The sequence below is a fragment of the Apaloderma vittatum genome, unplaced genomic scaffold, assembly GCF_000703405.1.
Source record: "Apaloderma vittatum isolate BGI_N311 unplaced genomic scaffold, ASM70340v1 scaffold16972, whole genome shotgun sequence".
Lineage (NCBI taxonomy): Eukaryota > Metazoa > Chordata > Aves > Trogoniformes > Trogonidae > Apaloderma > Apaloderma vittatum.
In genome coordinates, this window is record NW_009702086.1 from 72,839 (window position 1) to 96,076 (window position 23,238).

General features: G+C 43.0%; 1 protein-coding gene across 1 annotated transcript in view; it reads right to left on the reverse strand.

Moving 5' to 3' along the window:
• SLC35F4 (solute carrier family 35, member F4) overlaps positions 1 to 23,238 on the reverse strand; it is a 62,564-nt gene that overhangs the window by 16,295 nt on the left and 23,031 nt on the right. The window contains exons 2-4 of the mRNA XM_009879413.1: positions 13,147 to 13,288; positions 5,745 to 5,933; positions 1,388 to 1,685 (exon numbers count right to left, since the gene is read on the reverse strand). Coding sequence (XP_009877715.1) covers positions 1,388 to 1,685; positions 5,745 to 5,933; positions 13,147 to 13,288 — 629 coding nt within the window. The remainder of the gene's footprint in view (positions 1 to 1,387; positions 1,686 to 5,744; positions 5,934 to 13,146; positions 13,289 to 23,238) is intronic.

Genomic DNA, 23,238 nt, shown 5'->3' on the forward strand with positions numbered 1-23,238 from the left:
ATTCGTAAACCTACTTCACATCTCTGCGTGTGCAGAAATTCCTCTGGGCATGTAAGCACATGTCCTCAACTTTAAAAGGTGAACTCCTAAGAGCTTGGGAAATGTATCAATTATTATGCATTACCACAAACGTTTTGCCCAGAATTTTGCTCTGATGGGTACATAAGCCACCAACTATCTGCAGGGATATTTATTCTCACCTTCTCCCTTATCTGCTGTGCATTTGTAGTTACTTTACCCCACATCCAGAAGCCAAGCTGACGCTGTTAATGTTCACACAAACACTCCAGCAAGAATCTGAACGAAGGCATCATTAACGTCCAAAGCACTTGGGTTTTCAAAGCAGCAGTTAATTAAGCGCAACTGTTCAATTTCAGTCACGCTGATTTGACAGAAAGGATAATTTAGGGCCAAATTACATCCCAGACCCTGGCAAAAGCAGCCAAGGGAAGAATTTGGCCCCGCTACAGTCCAGCCTGACAGTCACAACGTGAATTCCCTGGGTGCTCAATGACAAGGTACGGGCCATACGCTGGTTAATACTTTGCAGAACAGACAATTCTGCCAAAGTCAGTAAGATTGTTCTCAAAGCAAGTCTGCACCGGAGAAACAGATTTGGGACCCAGCTCAAAACTATTCTGTGAATTTCTTCCCTCCATGGGCAAGGTGAGCTATCTCCTGGGAAGTTGAATTTAATTCCACCCTTTAAAGAGGCTTCTACATCACTGTCAGATTGGTGGAATAACGGAAGTGGAGAGAGAACCATGAAACGAATTGTCCCCGAACGTGCTGGTACTTCCAAACCACGAGGACAGGTTGCATATGGCTCCCTTAAGAACTGGCAGGTCTGCAACCTGCTTTGACTCCTACCCCACACAAAAGAGAGCAGAGAAGGCTACTAGGATGCTCTTCCTCCATGCTATGATGCAGCAGCAGGTGGAAAAGGCAGTTTTCATCCTCCTATGCTTGCTAAGCAGAGAGAGCAAGCTGTGGCCTTCCACATGGAAAACATCTCAGCTTTAAGCATCTTTCCTCTAACTATGAGTCTGTCTGGTTGCACTTTGCACTCATGGTCTATCATAAATTGTCCAGAATACATGAATTAATGGCATGATCCAGACTAGAACAGCAAATACAGAGATATTAGATAATGCAAAAGCAAATTACCAACCTTTTCAACTCAGTAAAAAATCCCTCTAACAATCAATTATCCATTTATTCAAGCATATATCACTCATCTGTTAGCCTTCTGTAAGCTATTTATGAATGAGATTTTTCTGCAGCACGACCTTTATTCTGCCTTCTGACACCATGGGTCAAACTGAGAAGTGATCTCAGTCCACAGAAATCAGGTTGTTTAAAGGGATATCGACGCAATAAAACCTACCTGAATTTTTTGATTGGAGATTGCTTTTCCTGTGCAGTTGCAAGGTGCCCAGAATAATAAATGGGAAAAACCATAATGTTCCAGTTTGTTGAGAACCAAGTCATGAAAAAAGGACAGTCAAAGGTCTCATACGTGATTTTGACAAATTGCGTGGTCCCAACCCAGGAGGAAGAGACGGACAAAATGATCAGAAATCTCCAGATAAGCTTGAGAAATGTGGATGTACAAGACTGGCATCGTGTCTGTCCTTCAGCGTCTTGGTTGCTGCTCTCTGTGTGAGCTTGTGTTCCTTCTTCTCCTGAAAAAGAGAAAAAAAAACAGAAAAAAGAGTTGCACACATAATTAATGCGTTCAAAACAATTCTTGGCAAAATTTTCCCTTCTGATCTAGACACAAACCATCCCTTGCCTTCTCCCTGCAATTCTTCCATGGCGCACAAACACTGAAATCCTGCAACAAAGTACTTCAGTGACACCATATCTGTCATTTCAGGGGCATAGGAACAAAATACAAATATAATACCGAGGCCTGAGGTAACAGCGTTACAGTTAAGCTGTTGCACTGTTTGCTTTATCAGCCCTTCTGTCAGCCAAAACTTTAGAATAGAGCTACATCCCTTGGAAGCAACAACATTATAAAGTCAATTACTGTTCATGTGTGCAACACAAAAGCTATTGGAGCCTGTACAGCTGAAGCCAGGAACAAGTTCTTATTATTCAAGATTTTAACTCAAGAATCACTTTTTTATCTGTGAGCAGGAAAAAGGAAAAAGAAATAGTTTGGTGGTTTTGTATACCCAAGAGGATAAAAGCTTTTTTCAGTCAGCTACTATATTTACATTTCTGAAGTTAAAAAAGAAACCGGACAAAACCAAAGCTTGGCATGCCTAGAAAGAAATCTCTACACGTAAGCAAAGAGGAATCTGAAAGTTGCCATTCCCCATTTTAGTACATTACTTTTCAGATCTAACCTGTGCACCACTGCTGATTTCCTCACGGAAGCGTAGAGAATTTAATCTTACTAACTTGTGATTTGCTCTCCGGGCACATCCTCCAGAGACGCAACCCACGAACCCTATTTTGATTTCACAGCTGATGGAACTACACTGGATGCTGAGGAGCACCAACACCGTTGCCCCACGAGCTTTGAGCTCCAACCATTCACCCCGGCTTGGACCACACCACGTCAGTTTGACAGAAGAAACATGAGTTTCCTTCCAAAAGTCATGACCTGTAGCTATCCTTAACTATTACATCAAGTATCAGTCGCGTGAACACATGTTCATGTGATATAAATAGGAAACAATGTAATTGCTGATATTAAGAGGAGCTATAGATGCACTGCAGTGAGAGCATATGCTGTCCTACATTCAACTTCAACGTGAAAAAGGAACCCTTTCAGACTCAGGTTTACCTTCCTTTTATGTTCCTGTTCCTGCTACAGCTATAAAGAAATGTCAAACTGAGGTTCCCAGTCATTACATCAGACCAACATGACATCTAAAAAATGATTCATCATAGCAGGGAGAGCATTCGCAATCAAAAATTTTCCTAACTGGGACACAAAGCTTTTTGTAATTGTAATTGTATGGTGTTTGGGGTTTTTTTTTCCCTAAAAATAAGTGTATTCAGTGGCTCCAGTATTCAGTGGCTCCATTGTTAAGTGGTGAATCAAGAATTTAAATAAAATTATGGGTTTATTAAAAACATGCAGAGGATAATCAGGCACAGGCCTGAAAAGGCAAGCATCAGTTTAGCATCCTCTTTGCTGCTGAGAGAAAATAGGTATTTTTTATGGTACTAATAATGACTGACATCTTCTATTAAAAGGTAAATTACAATTTATTTGCAAGTTAGAATGGCTTGAAAAGAATACATTATGTAACATCCACTTGCAGGTTTTCCTGCTAAGCAAAACTACCATGCAATTAGTCCTTCTTGAGCTAACAGTTAAAATAATCATGGAATGATAGAAGACCAAAGCACCTTTAGCCATGCTCTCTATTTTTCAATTACCAAATAACTATGCAATTGCTGTTACTCTGCATGACACTACCATTAGCATTTGACTTGGACTTTACCGTCCTGGGTTTGAATGTCAGGGAAAAGCACAGAAATATAGACCTGTTGCAAACCCTACTTTGGATTTAAAGACCTACTAAGTTTTAGCCTGATTAAATGTACAGTGGGGGGATTTTGTAAGTGCTTGCATTACTTAATTAGGGTTCATTCCACCTAATGCTTAATGTAGCTGGCAAATAACTGTGTATTCAGACTAAACAAGTTGTCTAGGGCCCCTTTTTATTTAATTATAATGGACAGGCATGGTAAGAAGGTAGCTGATCTCACCCTCCTAAACCCACTGCAGGTGCTTATCTCTCCCTAGACTAGATATTTACATTTAATTTAGTGAAACTGAGATGAATCCCCGGGCAAAGTGACACAGTATCTTGACAGTTGCATTCAAAATCCATGGGATGCGCACACTGAAATCTTGACCATGGGGTCAAAAGGACAAGATAAGAAGTATCTGTGAAAATAATCATAGAGCTTTAATGTGAGGAGGCACACAAGTCATACTAAATAGGTTTAAGGATTTCCAAGTCATGAAGCGCAGGCTGGAGTAAGCTAGAAAGTAGCACTTGTGTTTGGATACTGAATGATATGGTAATGAGGAGAAAACAAATTGATCAGCCAAGTGGCTGGTAGATAGCATTTTACAATTAGCAAGGTAGTAGAAGTCTTTGGTGTCTGCATTTATTTCAGTCTGAAACAAACCAGCAGACTTACCCTCTCAAGAGCACAGAAACAACCGGAGAACTCAACAAGGATGCACTGATGGGGAAAGGATGCAGAGGACACTGGAGAGGGCACATGGGGATGACACTGGTCAGTGGCAAATTGAGCTGAAAGGCAGCCAGCAGAAATACCCCTGCACAGTCTTTTTTGTCTATGATTCTTGCTCGTGATGTCTCTGTGACATGATGACAACAGGAAAGCCTTTCACTTTCAATTTTCCGAAGACTGAGATGAGGAAAACCAAAACACACAGCTTTTCTTTTGAACTCTTTTGGCAACTACAACCTAGAAAACAATATTCTTTGTATTTGTTTACCTACGTGTCAGGTCAGTCCTACTTAGACTTTACTGATGAGGAAGGGAGGATCAGGATAAACAGAAAAATTCATAAATGAGAAATAAATGTTCAGAAGAGTATGATGTCAAGGCACTACCCTTTTCTCAAGTGGCCTAAAGTCCTTTCTTAGAGAAGATGGATTCCAGTTGTGGATATACCCTACTGGCAGCATGCACAGAGTTATTTCAGCCTGATATCTGCAAAAAAGAGAACAGATCAGTTTTCTGGTACCTTACATAGGATATTTACTGCAGGACACTGTATCATCCACTCCTTGCAGCAATAATCACCTCCAATATTTTTCTGAGGGTTTTCCATCAAGAGTACTCCTGGAGTACGAGATCCCTCCATTTTTCAACACATGAAAGGAGATGGTTGACTTTTGCTGCCATCGGTAGTGAAGTGACAAGAGGAAGGTTCATCTCCCACAATTCCAGTGTTCAAGGGAGACTCAACCTGTTCTCCCTCCCCTTTTTGCTTACAGTATCTACACAGATAGTCTTCCAAAGAACTTGGACAGTTCAATTATTTCGCCCATTTAACATCTTTCTCCTCCTCAACAGTACAATTCAGCAGCCTCAAAGGCCTGTGGATGCACATTGTACTTGCTCCCATCCTTCCTGGTGATGGATGGACATCATGGTGAAGAAGTCTGTGTTCAACACACCTACGGGTTTGTCTGAGCTAAACTTCTGCAGCAAAGTGAATGACACATTCCTGATGGAAGCCCTGACGTGCAGGCTGATCGACGATCTGAACTGTGACGGTCTTCCCTAGATATCCTTCCACCTGTTGCTCCTTCTCTTCCTCTTCAACAAACCATCCATGGTAGGAACTGAGATTGGCATTGTCTTTGAGAAGGAACATGGTTGGCTCTTAAGGGTCCTGGTCTCTGGCCAGGCTGAAGCTGAGGAAACATAACCACTTTGTAAAAACTAACTTGTACGTTAACATTAAGCATCCTTTCAAGATCTTCTGCGCCTAGTGGCCTTACGATTTCTCAGGTATCTAACACATCACATGTACCTACTGAAGCCCAGGCCTTCTCCTCCCATCCTTGCTTCCTTCCCGCCTCACCCTCGTTTGCACACAGGTACGGGAAGGACTTTCAGGTGGCTTCACCATAAACCGAGGTCCACATGCTCGGACTCTTTCGAAAGACAGACGAAAGAGGCCTTTCACAGGCACACTGTGACGCTGGGAATGCGGCCGTTATGCCTACCTGATCTGCTCTGCCTCTCGACTCTGCTGTGCCGACAGATTCCCGAGGGACTTCGATTCTGCAGCTCAAGAATGGGAGCAGCAGAATCTTCAGCAACAGATAGAGGGGAGAGCTGCCTAGTCATGCCTCTGTGTCTGCTGGGGCAGTTGCCTCCCGGCTTGCATTGGATGACAGATGATCGTGAGGCACCTGAGAAGAAAGAGTTTGCATCAGTTTGGCTGTAAACTCCCTGGAGGAAAGCGGGGCTTGCAAGCACTCTGTCAGTGAAACGCATACAAACGGTTCCGCGGGAGAAAGGAAGCGCACGGCAAAAATCAAGGTTTCAGCTCTAGTCAGAATAAAGTAAATAAGAAAGTAAATAAATACTTAACTCTCTCCCCCCTTATAGGTAAAAAAGAAAAGGTGCTGTATGAAAACCAGTCTTTCCCCTGAAGAAATGAGAGCCCTGTGCTGCAGCATATTCTTAGCCCCACAGCTCCATCCATAGGATCTGAACAGGCAAAGGAATTGGTACTCACGTGGGCCCCTTCCTGAGCACTGACACTGGATCAGGCAAAAGGAGAGGTCACGATTTTCCCTTAGGTTGGAAATGAGGGCTGAGGAACCAGTGCCTCCTGCAGCAGTGGTGAGAGTCTCTCCAGAGATCTTCCCCTTTCCATCCTCCAGAATAATCCTTGAGACTCTTGTATGGAATGAAGCCACAGCCACTGACAGGTCTTCTGGATGAAGAGTTATGCTAAACCACTGAAAACACTTGCTTTAAGCTTTTACATGCACCAAATTGAAATCTCCGTATCTTCAGAGAAGTTGCTTTTTCTTCTTCTGATAGGTGCAGACAACACTGAGGTGCTGAATTTCACGTGGAGGCACAAAGCAATGGATGAGACCCAAGTCCCAGAAAAACCAGTGGTACCAGATGGAAAGTTTGCCAGCAAGGAGGACACCACATTTTTCAAGTAAGAGCTTGGAGGACTGGATTAAGAACCAGCAAAACAACAGGGAATAGTGCAATGCTGGAATCTGGCAGAGCGAGCCTGGTGGTCGTGCTTCTACTCCCGCATTTATTGAAGGTGTCTGTGTAAGAGGTCAAGACATGAGCAGCACAAGAGTCCTCTTCTTAGAAAGTCAAGATGACAGGCCATTTCGGTAAGTAAAAATGTGTGTTCATGGTCAGCTGAGATCACCCACAGCTTGTTTTGCAGCTGCTGCTTCCATCTTACGGAAACTTATGGAATACACACGTACTAAGAGCAGCCACTGACCTTGCCATGACTTGGAAGGATTTAACATGATAATCACACCTATTTCACATTGAGAAGAATACAAAAATAGGCACAAACCCCATGTTGCCAAATGTGCAACAAATACGGCAGACATCTCAGAGGACAACATTCTTCGCTATGACACGAGTCATTCCAGTACACTTTGTACAAATAACTCCGTGCCAAACAACAACATAAAAGTATATTATAAAGCAAGGACTACACTCAAAAGACTGCAAGAATCAAGTCAATACTCTTTTGCCAGAAGAAGTTCAGAGGGTTTATATAGCCTTTAATGAACTTAAAGTTATGTTTGATTTGCCAGGTCTAACTACAAAGACGATATCAAAGGAAGAGATGTATAGAATATGGTATTATACAGAAAAATCCTCTCTCAGCCTACTTAGAACCTCCAAAGTCAGTTTTTACACACCAAGCAGACAAATGACTGAATCAGCAGCTAACTTCCTAGAGATGATCTTTCTCAAAGATGCTCTTCCCTTTCTCCTCTGTCCTCTGACACAAGTGGGACACCCAAGTTTAGGTTCCACCTTGGCATAAGACCTACCTTGCTATGTAGTCCTACAAATTCAATCAATGCAGTATGCAACCCACAGTCGATGACAGTAGCCCCACAAAAGTCGACTTTGAAGAATTAAAACCTATGTAATGCCTAAGCACTTTATTATCTCTCTTCATTTTTCAATGAGCGTTACTCTCTAGAGCTTTTTAGAGCCTACTGCGTATTTTCAGACCTTTAAAAAGCCATTCACCTTCATATGTACTCTTTTTAATGGAGAAAATCATGATCTGTCACACAAATCTCCTCATGACTTCTTGCTTCATAATTCCAAGCCTTACTCCTCCCACTTGTAATAAACCAGGATAACGTTACCTACACTATAAACTTTGTAAACATCTTGCAAGTCACTCTGAGGTTGAAAAGCACATTAGAAACAGCATCCCTAGGCCATTCACCACACCAGAAGCAGCATAACACCTTTATTTGACAGCTAAAAGTTAGTTCCAGCCCCCATGAGATTAAGACAATCAGTACTTTTGGGGTTAAATATTCAAAAAGGCACTTGGGAATTTTCAGGTCCCCACCTTAAAGAAGCACCTGCTAACTGCCTGTTCTTGGAAAAGCAGCCACCAAGGTGCCTCAACCTAAATCACTACTCACTTGATATGCATCATTTAGAGATTTCATTAAGCTGAAAGACTCATGCTACATCTCAATTCCGATATCATTTAGAACAAGTTTGATTCACATTGCACTCAGCAGAAGTCTAGCAGACGATCCAAAATTTCAAGGAAACCTATTTTTCCCCACATGCAAGAAGAACTCCGAGTTATTTATATCTGGCAGAAGAAAGCAATGAGACACTCAGCAGTTGAGACCGAAACTGCAATTCAAGAGATTGCATTTAATCAAAACTCACTGCTCGATTCACTGAATTCTTCCTCCCTTATGCTTGAAAGCAATCAGATAGCACGGCAATTGAACAGTATTTCATTGCTACAGCTAGAAAGCCTGGGCCATGTAATGCTACTGAATCTGAACAGACTTTAAGGATACACTTTGATGGAAAGTGGATAGATATGTGCTGGGCTAACTTATCCAAACCTCGTACCAGCAGCGAGGACAACAAATCACCATTTACACAGTGCAGCAATGGAATCTCACACATGTCCACATGAGAGGAAAGGAAGGCAGAACCTTGCCAGACTGACAGATTTTGCCACTAGAAGTGTTCCTTCACTACTTGGAGGTTATAATCAAGTGTCAGAGCAACACTGAGCCCATGGGATTGACAAAGGAGGAAAGGGAGAACTGGGAAGGACCACACATGGTTGTCTCAGGCACTTCTTAATAAGTCAAATCCATTTGGATGACTTTTCATGATTAGATAAAAACAAAATCCTGGTCGTCCTCATTTTTTAAGATTATTTTTAGTTTATTATTCTGTTTCAGCAAATCCTTTTCCTTGCCCTACAAATATGTATGCTCTACAGCCTGAGAAGTAAAGTAGTTTCTTTGCACATGGAGATCAAAGGGAAACCAGCAATGGGAACCTGAGGCTTACCACAGGCTTCTAACAAAGTCTGTCCTTATCTTGCATTAATTATTATAGACTTATCCCAGTGTACTTCAATTTAGCAAGGTAATTATGCTTATCCCTAACCTAAATCACATGACTAATACCACTCAAGTCCGTGCCTTTTCGTGTTCTTGAACATGAATTCTGAGTCCTAGATGGAGGAGGAGCTGGGCACCATGCACTGCTGCTGCCATGTCCTTTCAAACCAGGAACAAGAAGCACATGCCTTGCCCTGATGGCCATTTTCACCATCTATATGTAAACCACGTGCAGCTCCCTTGACCCTCTGAAAGACGCGACATGCGATTTTGTTCACATACGAATTTCCACATGCAGTTCACAGAGTGAGAAAATACGTTCTCACCTTGGCTAGAAAAATCACTTTCTTATCTTGCAGGGGGCTTGGAGACAAGGGATTATGGTCTGAGGTTCAAAAACAACTATTTTCAGAATATCTTCACGTATATGACATATTTAGCATATGACAGCAGTGCATGGAATACAAAAAACTCCATGCCATTTCATTTGGGACAACTTTTCTGGTCTCGAAGTAGTTACTAAAAATGGATCGAATGGACAGTCAGTAAAATAATCGAAGCAACATAAAAATGCAGCTTTGGAAGTAATTTTTATGAGCAGGTCATGATAGAATTGATTTTTTTCTTTTACTTTTTATTTTTAAGCAACTGCCCTGATGGAAATTTAGAACATCTCAAACAGGTAACTGAATTCCCTTCTGAAAGCCATCTGTGCATTCATGACACTGGATTATTGACACAAAGTGTTGGCTTATTTAGAGACAGCAACATCTGGCTTGCTGATATGAGCCAAAAATACATTTTTTCTTTTTTTTTTATTACACAACTACATCAATGGTTATATTGGTGATGTAAATGAGCTGGGTAATTTCTTAGTATTATGTTCCCTGCTGAGCAGTGGTCACCTGTGGCTACCACTGTAGTCAAGAGAGAGACCAGCTTTTCCAAAAAGTCAGTCAAGGCATCTACAACTTAGCTTTTACTCATTCAGTATTAAAACACATTAATTTTCCCGTGTCCTCAAAATCTCGGCTCCTAATATGCCATTGTTTTTGCACTGACAAAATGATGTCTTCATACCACCGCCGCGGAAACAATCGCCGGGTTTTGACAGATGGATGGAGGGAGAAGCCAGTCTGGTGTTATGTGGAAAGTACGTCAACTGAATGTTCCTGCTAAATTGGGCCCCGGTGGAAGAATTGACAATGTTTCCTTTACACTGCAGCGTTACCTGTTAGAATGAGCATCCGCGGTGATGACGGACTCACTCACACATCACAAGCTCATCGTCCCCAGCCGCCTGTGCACGTGCCCGCCTCGGTAACCGTCAGTTGACGATCGTGAGGGCTGGAGACTTTTGGAATGATATTCCAGTCTTAACGTCACGCAGTAAAGAGAAGGATGAGGTGAATTTTGTGGCCAGGGAAATACTGGATGCACATGGCCCTGCAGGAAAGGGGACTGAGTTGCACTGCCATTGGTAGAGGTGAAGGGAGTTTATTCTGTCCATTTTACAACAATAAAACCTCATTAGGTTGGATTAGTCATGGCTTCAATTGGATTGTTTGCTACTGCTAGCATACAACTGAGGGCAGGGCTATCCAACACCATCAATCCAAGGGAGAGCTAGGTCCATAGCTTACTTTATTTCAGCCTGTAAAATCAAATCCTGCCCTGACTTATGCTGCTGTAAACCCACAGCAACTCAGCAAAACTGTTGTGGGCATACACCCAAGTACATGAAGATAATAGCTGACCTGAGAAGTTAAAGATCAGGGGCAAACTCTTTACAACTTTTAATAAGTTCAGCAGTTTGACTCGGAACACAGAGCCTGATTACATTACAATTACATTAAACTAAAACCAAGCAAACAAAAAATAGGGAAGGGGTGGCTTTGCTGACAATGTGCTCCACAGGTTTGGGGAATAAAGCATCTCTTGTTCAGTGAAGAAAAATCATTTCACCATGTCTCAGATGTTTGGTGACGATGTTCCTCATTTAAACACATCCTATCAAGACACTTCCATGGTCTTTGCATCAGTGTTAAGCACATATGTGAGCCTGGAGTAAAGTCCTGCTCATTTACTATTTGCTTGGTTTGGAAGTTCTTATATTTGAAGGAGATGAGAAGGTTACAATGTTTTTTGTCCTAGAGGAAAACAAGATTTTCAGCTTCTAATGAAAAATAAATGACTCAGTGATGGGGTACAGTACTTCTCTTGTACTATGATTAACTATTGTCAAGAGCAGAAAGCATAAAAGCAGATATTTTTGTTGCAGTTTAACTGTGACATCCATCAGCAATTTCTGCCAATTATCCCTTCAGTGTCTATACACAGCCGTTCACTTCAAATCAGCGGACAGCAACTTCACTTACAATTAGAAATCTCAACAACTTCCATGTGTCCTCCTATCCCTGCTATACAGTGAACTAAGAGGCAACAGAGGGAATAAGTAACTTAAATTTCACATCCTATAACTTAGTGCCTGATCCAGGGATGTGTCACTCTTCATGCTTGCACGTAATTACCCTCCCAGATGAGTAGTTTCAGCCTAATTGTCAACAGAGGAAATCCAGGTTAGACAGTCCAAAAAACTCCCTCTCCCATACACAGCAGTCATCTCTTGTGCTTTGGTATGAAATCTCATCCACGCAGCTCCCCACTTCCCACTCCTCTGAACACCACCACTGCTCCAGATGGGGACAGACCCAACGATGCTGATGGCACAGTCTCTTCCTGTTACACCATCCAGTGCTCGGGGAAAGACCATCCTCATGTCCCACATCACACATGGGGAGAAGGAAAGCTCTGACCGCCGTGACCATTAAAATGTCTGAGAAATGGTCTCACCTCAGAGACAAACGAGAAATACCTGTAAGAGATGGTCAAGGTGTAGCTGACTCTGCCTTACAGGAGGGATGACACAGATAACTGCCTGAAGAAACCTTCCATCTCCTTGGCTTTATGATAGTAATGGTGTTGGGACTTAGTCCCAAGGTGCCAACTTCTCCTGATTTAAGATCCAAATGGCTGAACAATAACGCCATGGACCTTGATTCCTCTTATAACAAAGATCTGGAAAAGAAGCACAGCAATCTAAACAAATACATAAACAGCAAGAAAACATGACAATAACTGGACAGATTGAGGATGCACCATTAAATCAAAGAGAAAAGATGTGCCCAACTCTTCCAGCTGCAATACCGTAAGTTTTGGGCAAAAGAATATAAAGAGCTAAGGAGCAGGCGATGACTGCATCTGCATCTAACACCATGGGATCTGGCAACTTAAGGGATTCAGAATTAAAGTAAACCAACTGGAATCAGGCAGGACCATCTCTGCATTGCCCACACCAGTTGTGAGAACAACCTGGGATTCCACTTGGTCCTGGCACCCGCAGCATGTATTTGCTCACAGATTCTTTGGTTGCCACGCAGAGGATGGTTTTTGGACTACACTGCCAATATGGAAGCTACATGATGCTACTGTTCCAGTGCCTGATACGACCTGCTAGATGAAAACTGCAGTCAAGAGCATCAGTGACATCTATTCATATAAACTTCAAGGTCTATGAAAAGCCCCAGAAAGATAAAATGCAGCTTTTGTGCACACTGGCTGTGCTAGGAATGGAAAGACGGTGAGGTCTGCACACAAAGTAAATGCAAATGAACCACGTTATTATTACAAGCAGTAGTAGTAGTAATAGAGATAATAATGAGATTAACATGCATATATTAAAGAATCAAGGAGCTTCCATTTATGTTCAATACAGCCAGGTGATGTAGGTAGATATATATATATGATTTTTCACCTTTTGCAGATAAGGAAAATACTAAGTAGTTGCTAAATAATGCTCATGCAATGGTTGATCCTCATCTCCTTGGATCTCCACAGGTGGCTGCCAGTCACTGAGACTGCGGTTCCTGTATTAACTGCCAATATGCTTCATGCCTTGGCTTCTGCACATGAACTTGATACAACACTTGCAAGTCTGTACGTCCGTCTTTCTGCACATCAGCCACGTTCTTCTTATGAAGAACCTGGTCTGAGATGGATGCTCCCCGTGCAAACGAGGGAATACGACGGGCATGGCCTGCGCCCAGTGCTGTGCAGGCTGTAACAACCGTTACGTGCGACAGCTGCAACCATAAACAAAACGGAAACAAAGCAAACGAAAAAAGACCTTGGCAAGAAGTAACTCTGCATCTTGCTGTCCAGCCAAGCTAAGCCCATGCCAGCAGATGATTCCAGACCATGGGGACTGACCCAATCTCTGCTGCAGTTCCTGGGAAGATCAACTGATGTTAGTGAGCTTTGGCTCAGCCTCCAAGGAGGTAGTTCCACACTAGACTACTCTGTGAGGAGGAGGGATCTTGACCACCAGATGTTTTCATTGAGGTGAAGCCAACACATATCTGTGTGAGGGAATCCCTGGCAAGCGTTTCTCCCCTTATTGCATCTCAGGAGCAAGGACTTTATTTTAAGCTTTTGCTTACATTAACAGTCCTTGATAACAGCAGAGACCGTCTCATTAAAAACTTCTGAATGAGTCCCTTGAACATACATTTACAGGGACACCTTCCACTGCAACAGGCCTACATGAATTTCTTTTCCCCAAATACACTTGACCCAACACCAGCTCAAGTCAACTGCAGGATCCGTTGGCCTGAGATCAGACCAGATCTTCACCACTTCAGCAGTGACTAAGCAACAGATAAACACAAATCATTTGATTCAAAGCTGCACACTACTCTATTAAAGAAAGCCTCCATTATACACTTTGTAATAAATCATATGAGACGTGCCTCCAATAGTTTCACAATTTATAGTGTAAAAATAAACGTTATGACCTCCTATAACAAAAAAATCCTTTGAAAACTAATCTTGTCATTGCTAAAATGTAGTGACATTTCCAAAAAGAAATTGATATTCTGAATTAAACTCTCATTTTTACTTTCACTGCAGTAAATCAAGAGTAGCTTCAACGAAAACCATGAGGCTGCTTTGACATAAAATTGTTGTGAAAGGAGTTTAGACCCCTGGACACTCCAGAAATCATTTGCATTTCATTATGAAATAATGATATCACCTGTACTTTAAAAAATACAATAAATCCAAGGTGGTTCATGGGTCTCCAAAGATCGAGTGTAGAAGCAGCCAGCACACTGACACACAACTCAATATCACACTGCTCATATTTATCTCCTGCACAAACTATTGCCTCTCCTGTTTGATGGGTGCCTCCAGAAAGTGATTCATTGCAGCTCCCTTAGATACCAATCTTAGGAGATGAATCACCTCTTAGAGGTGTCCAGCTCTCCTGCTGACTCTGGGAAGTTCGGAAACCTTTCTTAGCACTTACCGAGCCTTACACTTAGATGCATCTGGATGAGTCCAAACCTGACTGTCTCCGGCTCAGCCCATGGCAGTACGTGCTCGAAACACATGCTTCAATTTCCTTGCCTGACTTAGAGCCTAATTAACCACTTTCGAGGAAGGGTAAGTTAAAAAAAAACATTTTAGAGGTCCGCAGCTGGGGCAAAAGTAAGTATTTATCGCAGTATTGCTGCACTTTGTAACCCCAGGAGATACTTCTGACTGTTTTCTCCACTGCCCGTAGGGTAATCGCTCCCACAGGTCTCACCTCTGCCTTTCCATGACGGCACATTTGGGATAAGTCTCCTTCACCAGTGTCCATTCAATCCATCGCATCCACACCGTCCTCTTGCTGTAGCTGATGCCACACTGGGGAGCGACGGCTGGTCAGACCAAGATGAAGACACGTCCTCAAACATTTTTGGTGGTTGTGGGTCTCAGCTTGACACACACCTCGCATCCTCCAGAACCACTCGGCCCACGCGCCAACCCTTCTCGGCAACTGTCTCTGCCCCACTTCTTTCTAGGTGAGCAGCGTGTTCCGACCAGTGATCTGCAAACATTTGGTGCCTCTTTACTACTGAAGAAGTCTTCTCACCTGGATTTCACCCCACTATCCAGGAGTTTCTGTGGTTCTACCAGAAGACATCTAGGCAGTCACCAACCTCAAGTGCGTGAAAAATACCAACACAGAGCGCACTGCTCCCCTGCTCTGCTCCTCGTGTACGGGCTCAGCACCCAGGCTGCTGCAGCATCTCTTCCACATGCCCTCCCCATGCCCGGGAAGGAAAGGGAGGACAGGCACAGCGCTCTTGGGAAGCCAGTTGTCCTATCCCATTAGGATTCTTTAGGAATCCCTGCTTAAATCTTTGCTGATCTGTAAAACTGGCTGCACACATTCCCATTTAATGTATGGGTCCAGTATTAGTTCAGCTTGGCCAGCTTCATCCCCGGCAAGAACCTTTCCATTTTCAGCCTGTCGGATATGACAAGTGCTGTCATGTAGTCACTTCCAGTCTATTGCCCTTTCTTCTTACCGCAACTGGATTCTCCCTCCCTGAGGAAACAGGCAGCACAATATTTGACACTTCTGCTGTTGCAGCCCAGCATGGGGAGAAGGTTAAGACTGGACTAACAGAGGCACCTGACAGCAGCAGACTGGTTAAGCTGGAGGCAACCACAGCCTGTGAGCTGTCTTAGACCCTACAGGGTAGGGACAACGTTTAGTCCTCTGCATTCACCGCCTGGTGTGATGTGAGCCCAGTCAGTGCTGGGAGCTCTACAGGAATAAAGAAGAGCAAATCACCCCATTTAACCAGCACAGTGAGCCAGCTCGCCCAGCCATAACGCTGCACCTTTAAAAATAGGTGAGCGCACGAATTACAATATCACACATCCTAAAATCTGGTGCTGTGCAACTTTGATGGACCAACACAGGTGGCAGCTCCTTCAACTTTCTTTAAGGTATTTTTCCCCTCAGGAAAGAAACAGCAGGTAACTGCCAAGCCTGCAGGATTCTCAGTATCACACCTACATTCTCAAGAAAAATGACACAAACTATCTGCTCTATTCAAAACCCAGCCCCATTTGTAATTTAAGCCAGGTAGACTGAAGAACCGAGAGTCACGCTCTGCTGACAAGCACTGGACCGTGTCTCTTGCTTTGTTTATATCCTGGATTTAGCGCTGAATTTAACTTACAAAAAGGAATCACATTCTCATTGCTGTCTGCCACAACAAAGCCTAAACCAGAGGCAGCACACACTTTGCAATTTTACAGCTCAAATATTCTTAACGATGCACCTACACATGGTAAGAAAAGAGTTAATTTCTGGCAGAACAAGCAACTTGGGAAAGTACCAGGCAACTCTTTCAAACATCTGACACAATATAATAAACTTGCCACAGTGCAGTTAAAGCCTGAGATTTCTACAGATATTTAAAACAAAAACTTGGACCCAAACATTAGGAATATTTTTAGAAAAGCTTTCCTTTCAACCTTTGATTTATATCACACATATACCCACTGTATATTTTCCGCATGCCGAGCTTTATATCTGCATCACAGCTATGAGCGCAGCCGTATCTTGCGCTGGACAACATCACCACATTTCCAGTGGACACAAAAGTGTGATGGGAAGTTGGCAGGCACTCTGCAAGAAAAGAGGCTGTCACGTCCAATCCAGAGTACACAACAGATTTCACAATTTCTATCCTGTGGGGTTTTGCATTAAGGAAATGCTTTAAACTGACACTTTTGAAAAAACAAAGGAGGGGGGAAAGCAGTTTAAGGGAAGGATTGCTATCTCAAGCGGAGGGACGGTGTCTCCGTCTTTAAAGCAAGAAAGATAAATCTAGAGCACAATATTAAAATACTACAGAAAAATTGATAATATTATATGGACCTAATTTCACATCACTTTAAAAGCCAGAATTGAAGTGCAACTTTATCAGCTGTTCACATTTCAGCATTAGTTTCTTCACCAGAGATCATTCGCACAGCAGTTGAACACAAGCAACAGAAATTTAACTGCACTTATCCCAGATGATATTAAAGTGCTAAAAATTCTATCCAAGCATTAGTTACCCTAAAAATACACACTCATACACATATATTCACATCAGTTTGCATGGAACAGAGCAAAAAGAGCACAAGAAGTAAATTCCTGCCTAGGGTTAGATATACAGGGAAAAAAAAGCATTTACCGTCCAGCACAGGCGAATTTAATTCAGAAACATCGTAAGATGGTAATGGTGCCACTCTCGCCGAATGTTTCTTCATCCTTTGCAACTGCTCTCCTACTCACATGCTCACTTTGTCTTTAGTCTGCATTGCTTTTGGTCCCGAGAACTACAGTAAACAATCGGCTATGGCTGGTGGGTAGATGTTGTTCTGGAGATGCTGCAGTAGGCTATGAGTACTGATTTGCTGTTTCCCTGGGAAACCATTTGCAACACGTTCAAACAATGCTTGACCTCCGCTAACACTTTTCCTTCATTCAATTGTTAAGCACGGCAGGTAACATATATTTATATTAGCTAGGGCGCTTCGTAAACTTGAAATGCGCGGCAGCCCCTTTGCATGAAAGCAAGGATTTCATCAAATATCTGTGCTGTGTTAGCAAAGCAAACGGGAGGCTTCTCAGACAACTGCAAGGGAATTATGCAACGCAATTTTCTGGTTCCTTACACTATGACAATATATGGATGATTACAGTAATTATTCTAAACAAACTTTGAATAATGCAACTCCTATAGAGCTGCTAAAAAAAATTGGCAAAAGAGCTGCTAACTTCCAGCTCTGCACCTGATAACAAAGCAATAGTATTGCAGGAGTCTTTTCTCTTTAGTGTCCTGCAAAAATTGTTACAACCAGAATATATATATATATATGCTACATTTGGTCTAAATTCTCTCCTCACTTCCCTTGAGGCAGCTAGGACATTTTTGTCCCTCTCTCCCTGGCATCTTCTCTCTCTTCTATTCCCTTTTTATTACTATTATTTATATTACTGGAAGTTGTTCACTCAGAGCAAGGAGAAAGTTTCACTGAGCAAAAGAGTGACAGCCCATAAAATTTCTGCAACTCTAAGAAAATCCCATCCACTTGTGCAACCCGCCACATTGCTGGGGGCTTTCTTTGCCAACACCTCTTAAACAGCCCTGGCTTGAAAGCTCTTCACCAAGAGAGCTACTGTCAAGTCTTGCCCAAGAATTTGAAGGTAGAAAGCTTCACCATTGATATTCAAGGTATTTATTATAGGAATTAGAAAGGAAAAGGACAGAAAGGCAGTGTAGTCCTACCAGAATCTGCTAGCAAAGCTGGTGAAGTTTTAAGGGCAACAAATAAATAGCTTTCATCTATAGTTTTTGTGCCTCTGACAGCAACTGAGAGTGGGAATTCCTGGCCTGGGGCTCTGTCCTCCATCCGCTACTCTACCACCAAACAGGGAGAAGTTATTGGCTGTAAGGAAGGCCATAAATTCATTTGAAAAGGATCGAGAATGTCACATGCTGGGCTTCCTACTGGGATGTCACATGTTTTACGCAGTAAATAAGTACCGTGTTTGGCACATGTGTGCAAGGACTGTTCCCTTCACTCCCCCTAAGGAGTCAGGACACATGGAGGAGGAGACGGGAGGAAACAGTCACGGATGGATCATCCTTCGGGTGCAGCCCCAGGAGAGCCTGGCACATGCGAGAACTGACCTACAGCATCCGAATGGATGAGGTGCCCTGTGACTCCACTGTACCCAGAGGGGTAGGAAGTGATTCTTGGGTCTCTGGGGCAGCCAGAACAGCTTAGAACATTATCTTAAATGTATGACCTTGCCCTCCACATCCCTTTAAAGCTGCCCTCTTATTCCTCCTTGGGAGAGTGACCTGCACTCTTTAGTACTAGGGGTGTAGTTCCACCATAAGGGAGATAATGGTTAACCCTGTGGAAGGGAAGGACAAAGCACCTCATCATCCCCTCTCTCAGGACCATCCTGCCCCAGTGTTGAGTACTTGGGACACAGTACAGGGAAAAGAAATGGTTACAGACAGCTGCCTGGTTTTCCACCCAGCATGTCCTCTCTCCTGGAAGGCTTGGAGCTCTCCTTTAGGATGTCGGTTATACCTCCTGTGACTGATAAAGCTCTCCACCATGACAGTCGCACTGCATCGCATAAAACTAAACAGCTTTTACTGCTTATCTGCATTCAGAGGATTTCCAGGATTGTGTTAACAACCACCATTCCAAAGAAAATTACTTTCCCAATTTGCAGAAGGAATTTTATTCTCCCCTCCAAAGTGCTGAGAGTCAGCAGACTTTGTGATAGAGTAATCACCAGTCAAGTAATTGCTGGCTCCACAATCACAAGGCTATCTATTACTACATGTCTAGTCCTTGAGCATTTATATAATATAAACAACATAATAATATAACACAGAGATTGTTTTTTAGAAAACCATTTCTGCAAATAGGAGCTTATAATGGAATCATTAACGAACCTTAACAATGGTGAGGATGAAACGCATGAGACAATGTCAAGCAATTCGAGACATCACTCTCAGACAATTTCAACATTAACAGCAGAACGTGATTGCATCTAAAATTTGCTGCACTTTTTTTTTTCCAAGGGAAAATCAGCCATCACTTCAACACTGTAAAACAAAAACCATATTCAAATCCACTCTTTCAAACACCTATCCCAGCAACCAATGCTTTATGCAACGGTTACAAGAGAAATGAATATGTTTGTGATTGGCACATATAACTGCCATCAAAGACTGCAGCTTGAAGAGCATCAGCTTCTCTGGCTACACAAGCATGAGCTTTGGCCATCTGTTTCTGCTTCTACTATGAATAGCTGATTGCATTTCTGTACAAGATGCTATTCATATAGGTCCTCTGATCCTTTCTATGTCCTCTCTATCTCCACTCTTAAGTGCACTGAAGAAAAGAATAAAATAATATGGAGTGGAAGCGAGAGAAGCAAGCTCTGTCACTCTCTTCTGATGCAGAGACACAAATCCACGCACAAGCAGAATATGATGTCCAAATTTACCAGGACAGCATGATAGTTACTCCACAAACGGCAAGCCAACACAAAATCTGTGGTCCTGTGCCAGCTTACTCATATTTGTGCAAGGCACCACAGTGGGAAAACATAGGGTTTCCCCCCAACATTCATCAGTGACCTAGTTCCCAGGTACCTTTAAAGCAGATCTTCATATTTTGTTGCTTGCTTCAAGTTCTGCCCTTTCAGTCTGCAACATGTTAAAGTTTTCTTATTTGCAGGGAGTCGAAGCTCTGTGATACCTGGAAATCTGGCTTCCCTGACCATGAGCTCCAGGTCACCATCGGCAGTTTAGAATTAACAAAACTCAGTGCACCACATAATCAATCTGCACATCCAACTATTTTCACTCAGAGAGTCGCTATTTATCAAAGTAACATGCAGCATGAATTATAGCAGTGTAGATTATACAGTGTAACTATCCAGCCTACATGACAACCCAGGCTGCAGACTCGCAGCCTCCGCATCTGTTCCTAGCTAAGGCAAGCCCTGTTAAGAGACTAAGCAAAACTCTCGAAACAGAAGTATCCGTTCCCTTGCACTAGTTTTATTGTAGAAGGTAGTCATTTAATAAGGTGTGCCTCAGGAGATAGTCCTCCCCCCCCAGCCAAGATCCCAGTGGTCAGAGCTCTCGGAACCGGACCCCGATTGCTTCCTCCCACCCTTTCGGTGCCGGCACAGAGCGTGCTGCCTGCAGCAGTCTCTGTCCCCTGGCTCTGTAAATATTAATCCAGACAAGGGCATGGGGAAGCTGCATGTTCGCTGACTCACTAACCAGAGAGCAAAGCAGCGCTGGGAGCGGAGTCAGAATTAGAGAGTGCTGAATCACATCCACTAACAAGTACTCCGCGCTCACCACAGGGAAGGGCTGATGCACATACACTGTGCTCTTGGCTTACAACATCTCTGGTTGCAGTAGTTAAGTATTCAAGGGACCCGCTGCAAAAGTAAAGGCTAGTCACTCTTCTTCACTGAAGTTGCAGCTTACATCAAAAGCCATAGCTGAACTCCAGGTAACCAGGGATTTATCTTGAGTCTCGGCCCCACACGAGGGGCTCCAGCCACAGATGTACTCAGCTTCCGCTGACAAAACTGACACGAGAGAGCAAAATCATTTGGAAGTTTTTCTTGTGGTAAGATGTAAAGGACAAGGTCTCCATAAAAGACACTACACCATCTCATGTTGCTGGTTGGTTGTGAAGTTACAGTCCTGATCAATGAACAAACTGCACTATGTCAGGTTCGGTTGGGGGAGATTTTTTTCCCTATGGGAAACAATTAATAACCACAATTATAATATTAATATAATCCCAACAATGAGTGACAGAATATCTGATCCAGAGAAGATGACAAGTGTGCTACGGCCCCTGGGAGACAGAATCATTTCAGCTAACAGAAGAGAGCTGCACAAGTACATGAAACACTTAATTTCCACACTGATAACGGGATTCATCTCACTTGCCTTCGGACACCAAGTCTGAACCAGCTACAACAAAATCTCTTCCAGGTGAATGGTGGGAAACTGTTAGGGGGCCGGTTAGCTCAGTCAGTTGAGCATAGCGCTAACAATGCTAAGGTCGCGGGTTCGATTCCCATTTGGTCCCCACGTGTTGCCTGATCTAGTCGAAAAGTGGCATCCCTGGTGGCAGGGAGGCTGGATTAAAATGATCTCTAAGGTCCCTTCCAGCTTAGGCCATTCTATGATTCTATGATAAGCCCAGAAGACAACTCATCTGGACTCTCTTAGATGTCTGCTGTAAACTGAGATGAGTAACTGTTTGAAGGTACCAACTACGCCAGTGGTGAGATGACATGCTCACACCTCGTCATCCCACTTTTAGACCACCTCAGTTAGGGCAGATGCTCGCAATGGGAAACACTCTGCGTGATTGACTGATAAAGGATGAAAGTATTTTCTTTGACTCTAATTTATTTAAAAAAATCCCAAACTGTTGTCTTCATTTGTTTTGAACACCGCTTGTTTCAAGATCCGTTTGAAATCCGCTTTGCATACATCCTTGCAGCTGACAGTTTGGTCCATTCCCAATCACTAGATTACAAAACTCTCGTAAACATGACTTTTATTGGTTCTTCCAGGCTGAGCATGTGTTTTAAGATGACAAGCTAAAAGGCCATTATCAGGTTCATTTTATCCTGTTGGAATATAAATTAGATGCAAGGTGCAGAAGAGACAGCCAAACTGAGATCAAAACAAACTCATCCTGCAAAAAAAGATCTTTATGTACAGTGAAGTCAAAGCTTTAGTTTGAACTTCTACCTTGCTTCTAGCAAAATCAGAAGCATACAGGAAATGTTACTTGATTCAGACAACAAACTCCACCTGTAACAACTTCCAAGGCTCACAGAAAAAAAAGAACCGTACATCTCACTGCTGCGCCCAGTCACACCATACGGATTTTGAGGAATCAGATCCTGAATTCCTTACTCTGTTTTAACTCTCACTGGTGTAAATACTGTTGGACACCTCTGCTCAGCTACCCAGAATATCAGCTCTTCTCTGCTAAGCATCCCGTTAGCATGTCCCAGGCATACCTTTTCTCCCCATGCTGTCTGCGGGAGCGATGACTGTCTCTGCACACATCCAGTAGCTACATGACTAAACACAGGACTCCACCACAGAGGAATGGCATTTAATTGTTCCCCAAGTGTAAATTAACGAGCATCCACAAGCCCATAATCAGGTGAAGCAGGAGAAGCAGGGCTGCGCAGTGCAGGGCAGCCCCAACTCAGAGTATTTAAGTGCTTGGAGGGTCCCACTCACTTGTTTAAACCTGTCATGTTCCTGGTGGGCAGCATAAAAATCACCACATCGGCAACGGCTGAGTTCCTGTTGGTCTTCTCCGGAACTTCTGTCCCAAGAGCTGGAGCCAGGTGAGTGACCCAACAATGGCATTTCAGCCTGGGAGCTGCTGCTCCCAACTATCACTTGGTTTGTGGTAGAAAGACTGCCTTAACCTTGTCTTCTCTAATAAACAGGTACAGTTTATTCAAGAATATTCATACTGAAGGCACGCTAAAGCCTCGTGCCTCCTGTTCACCAAGGCAGAAGCTGAACTTTATCCAGATTTACTGGTATTCTGCAAATACCAAGAAGAAGAGTACTCATTACCTGCTAAAATCTCACCTAAT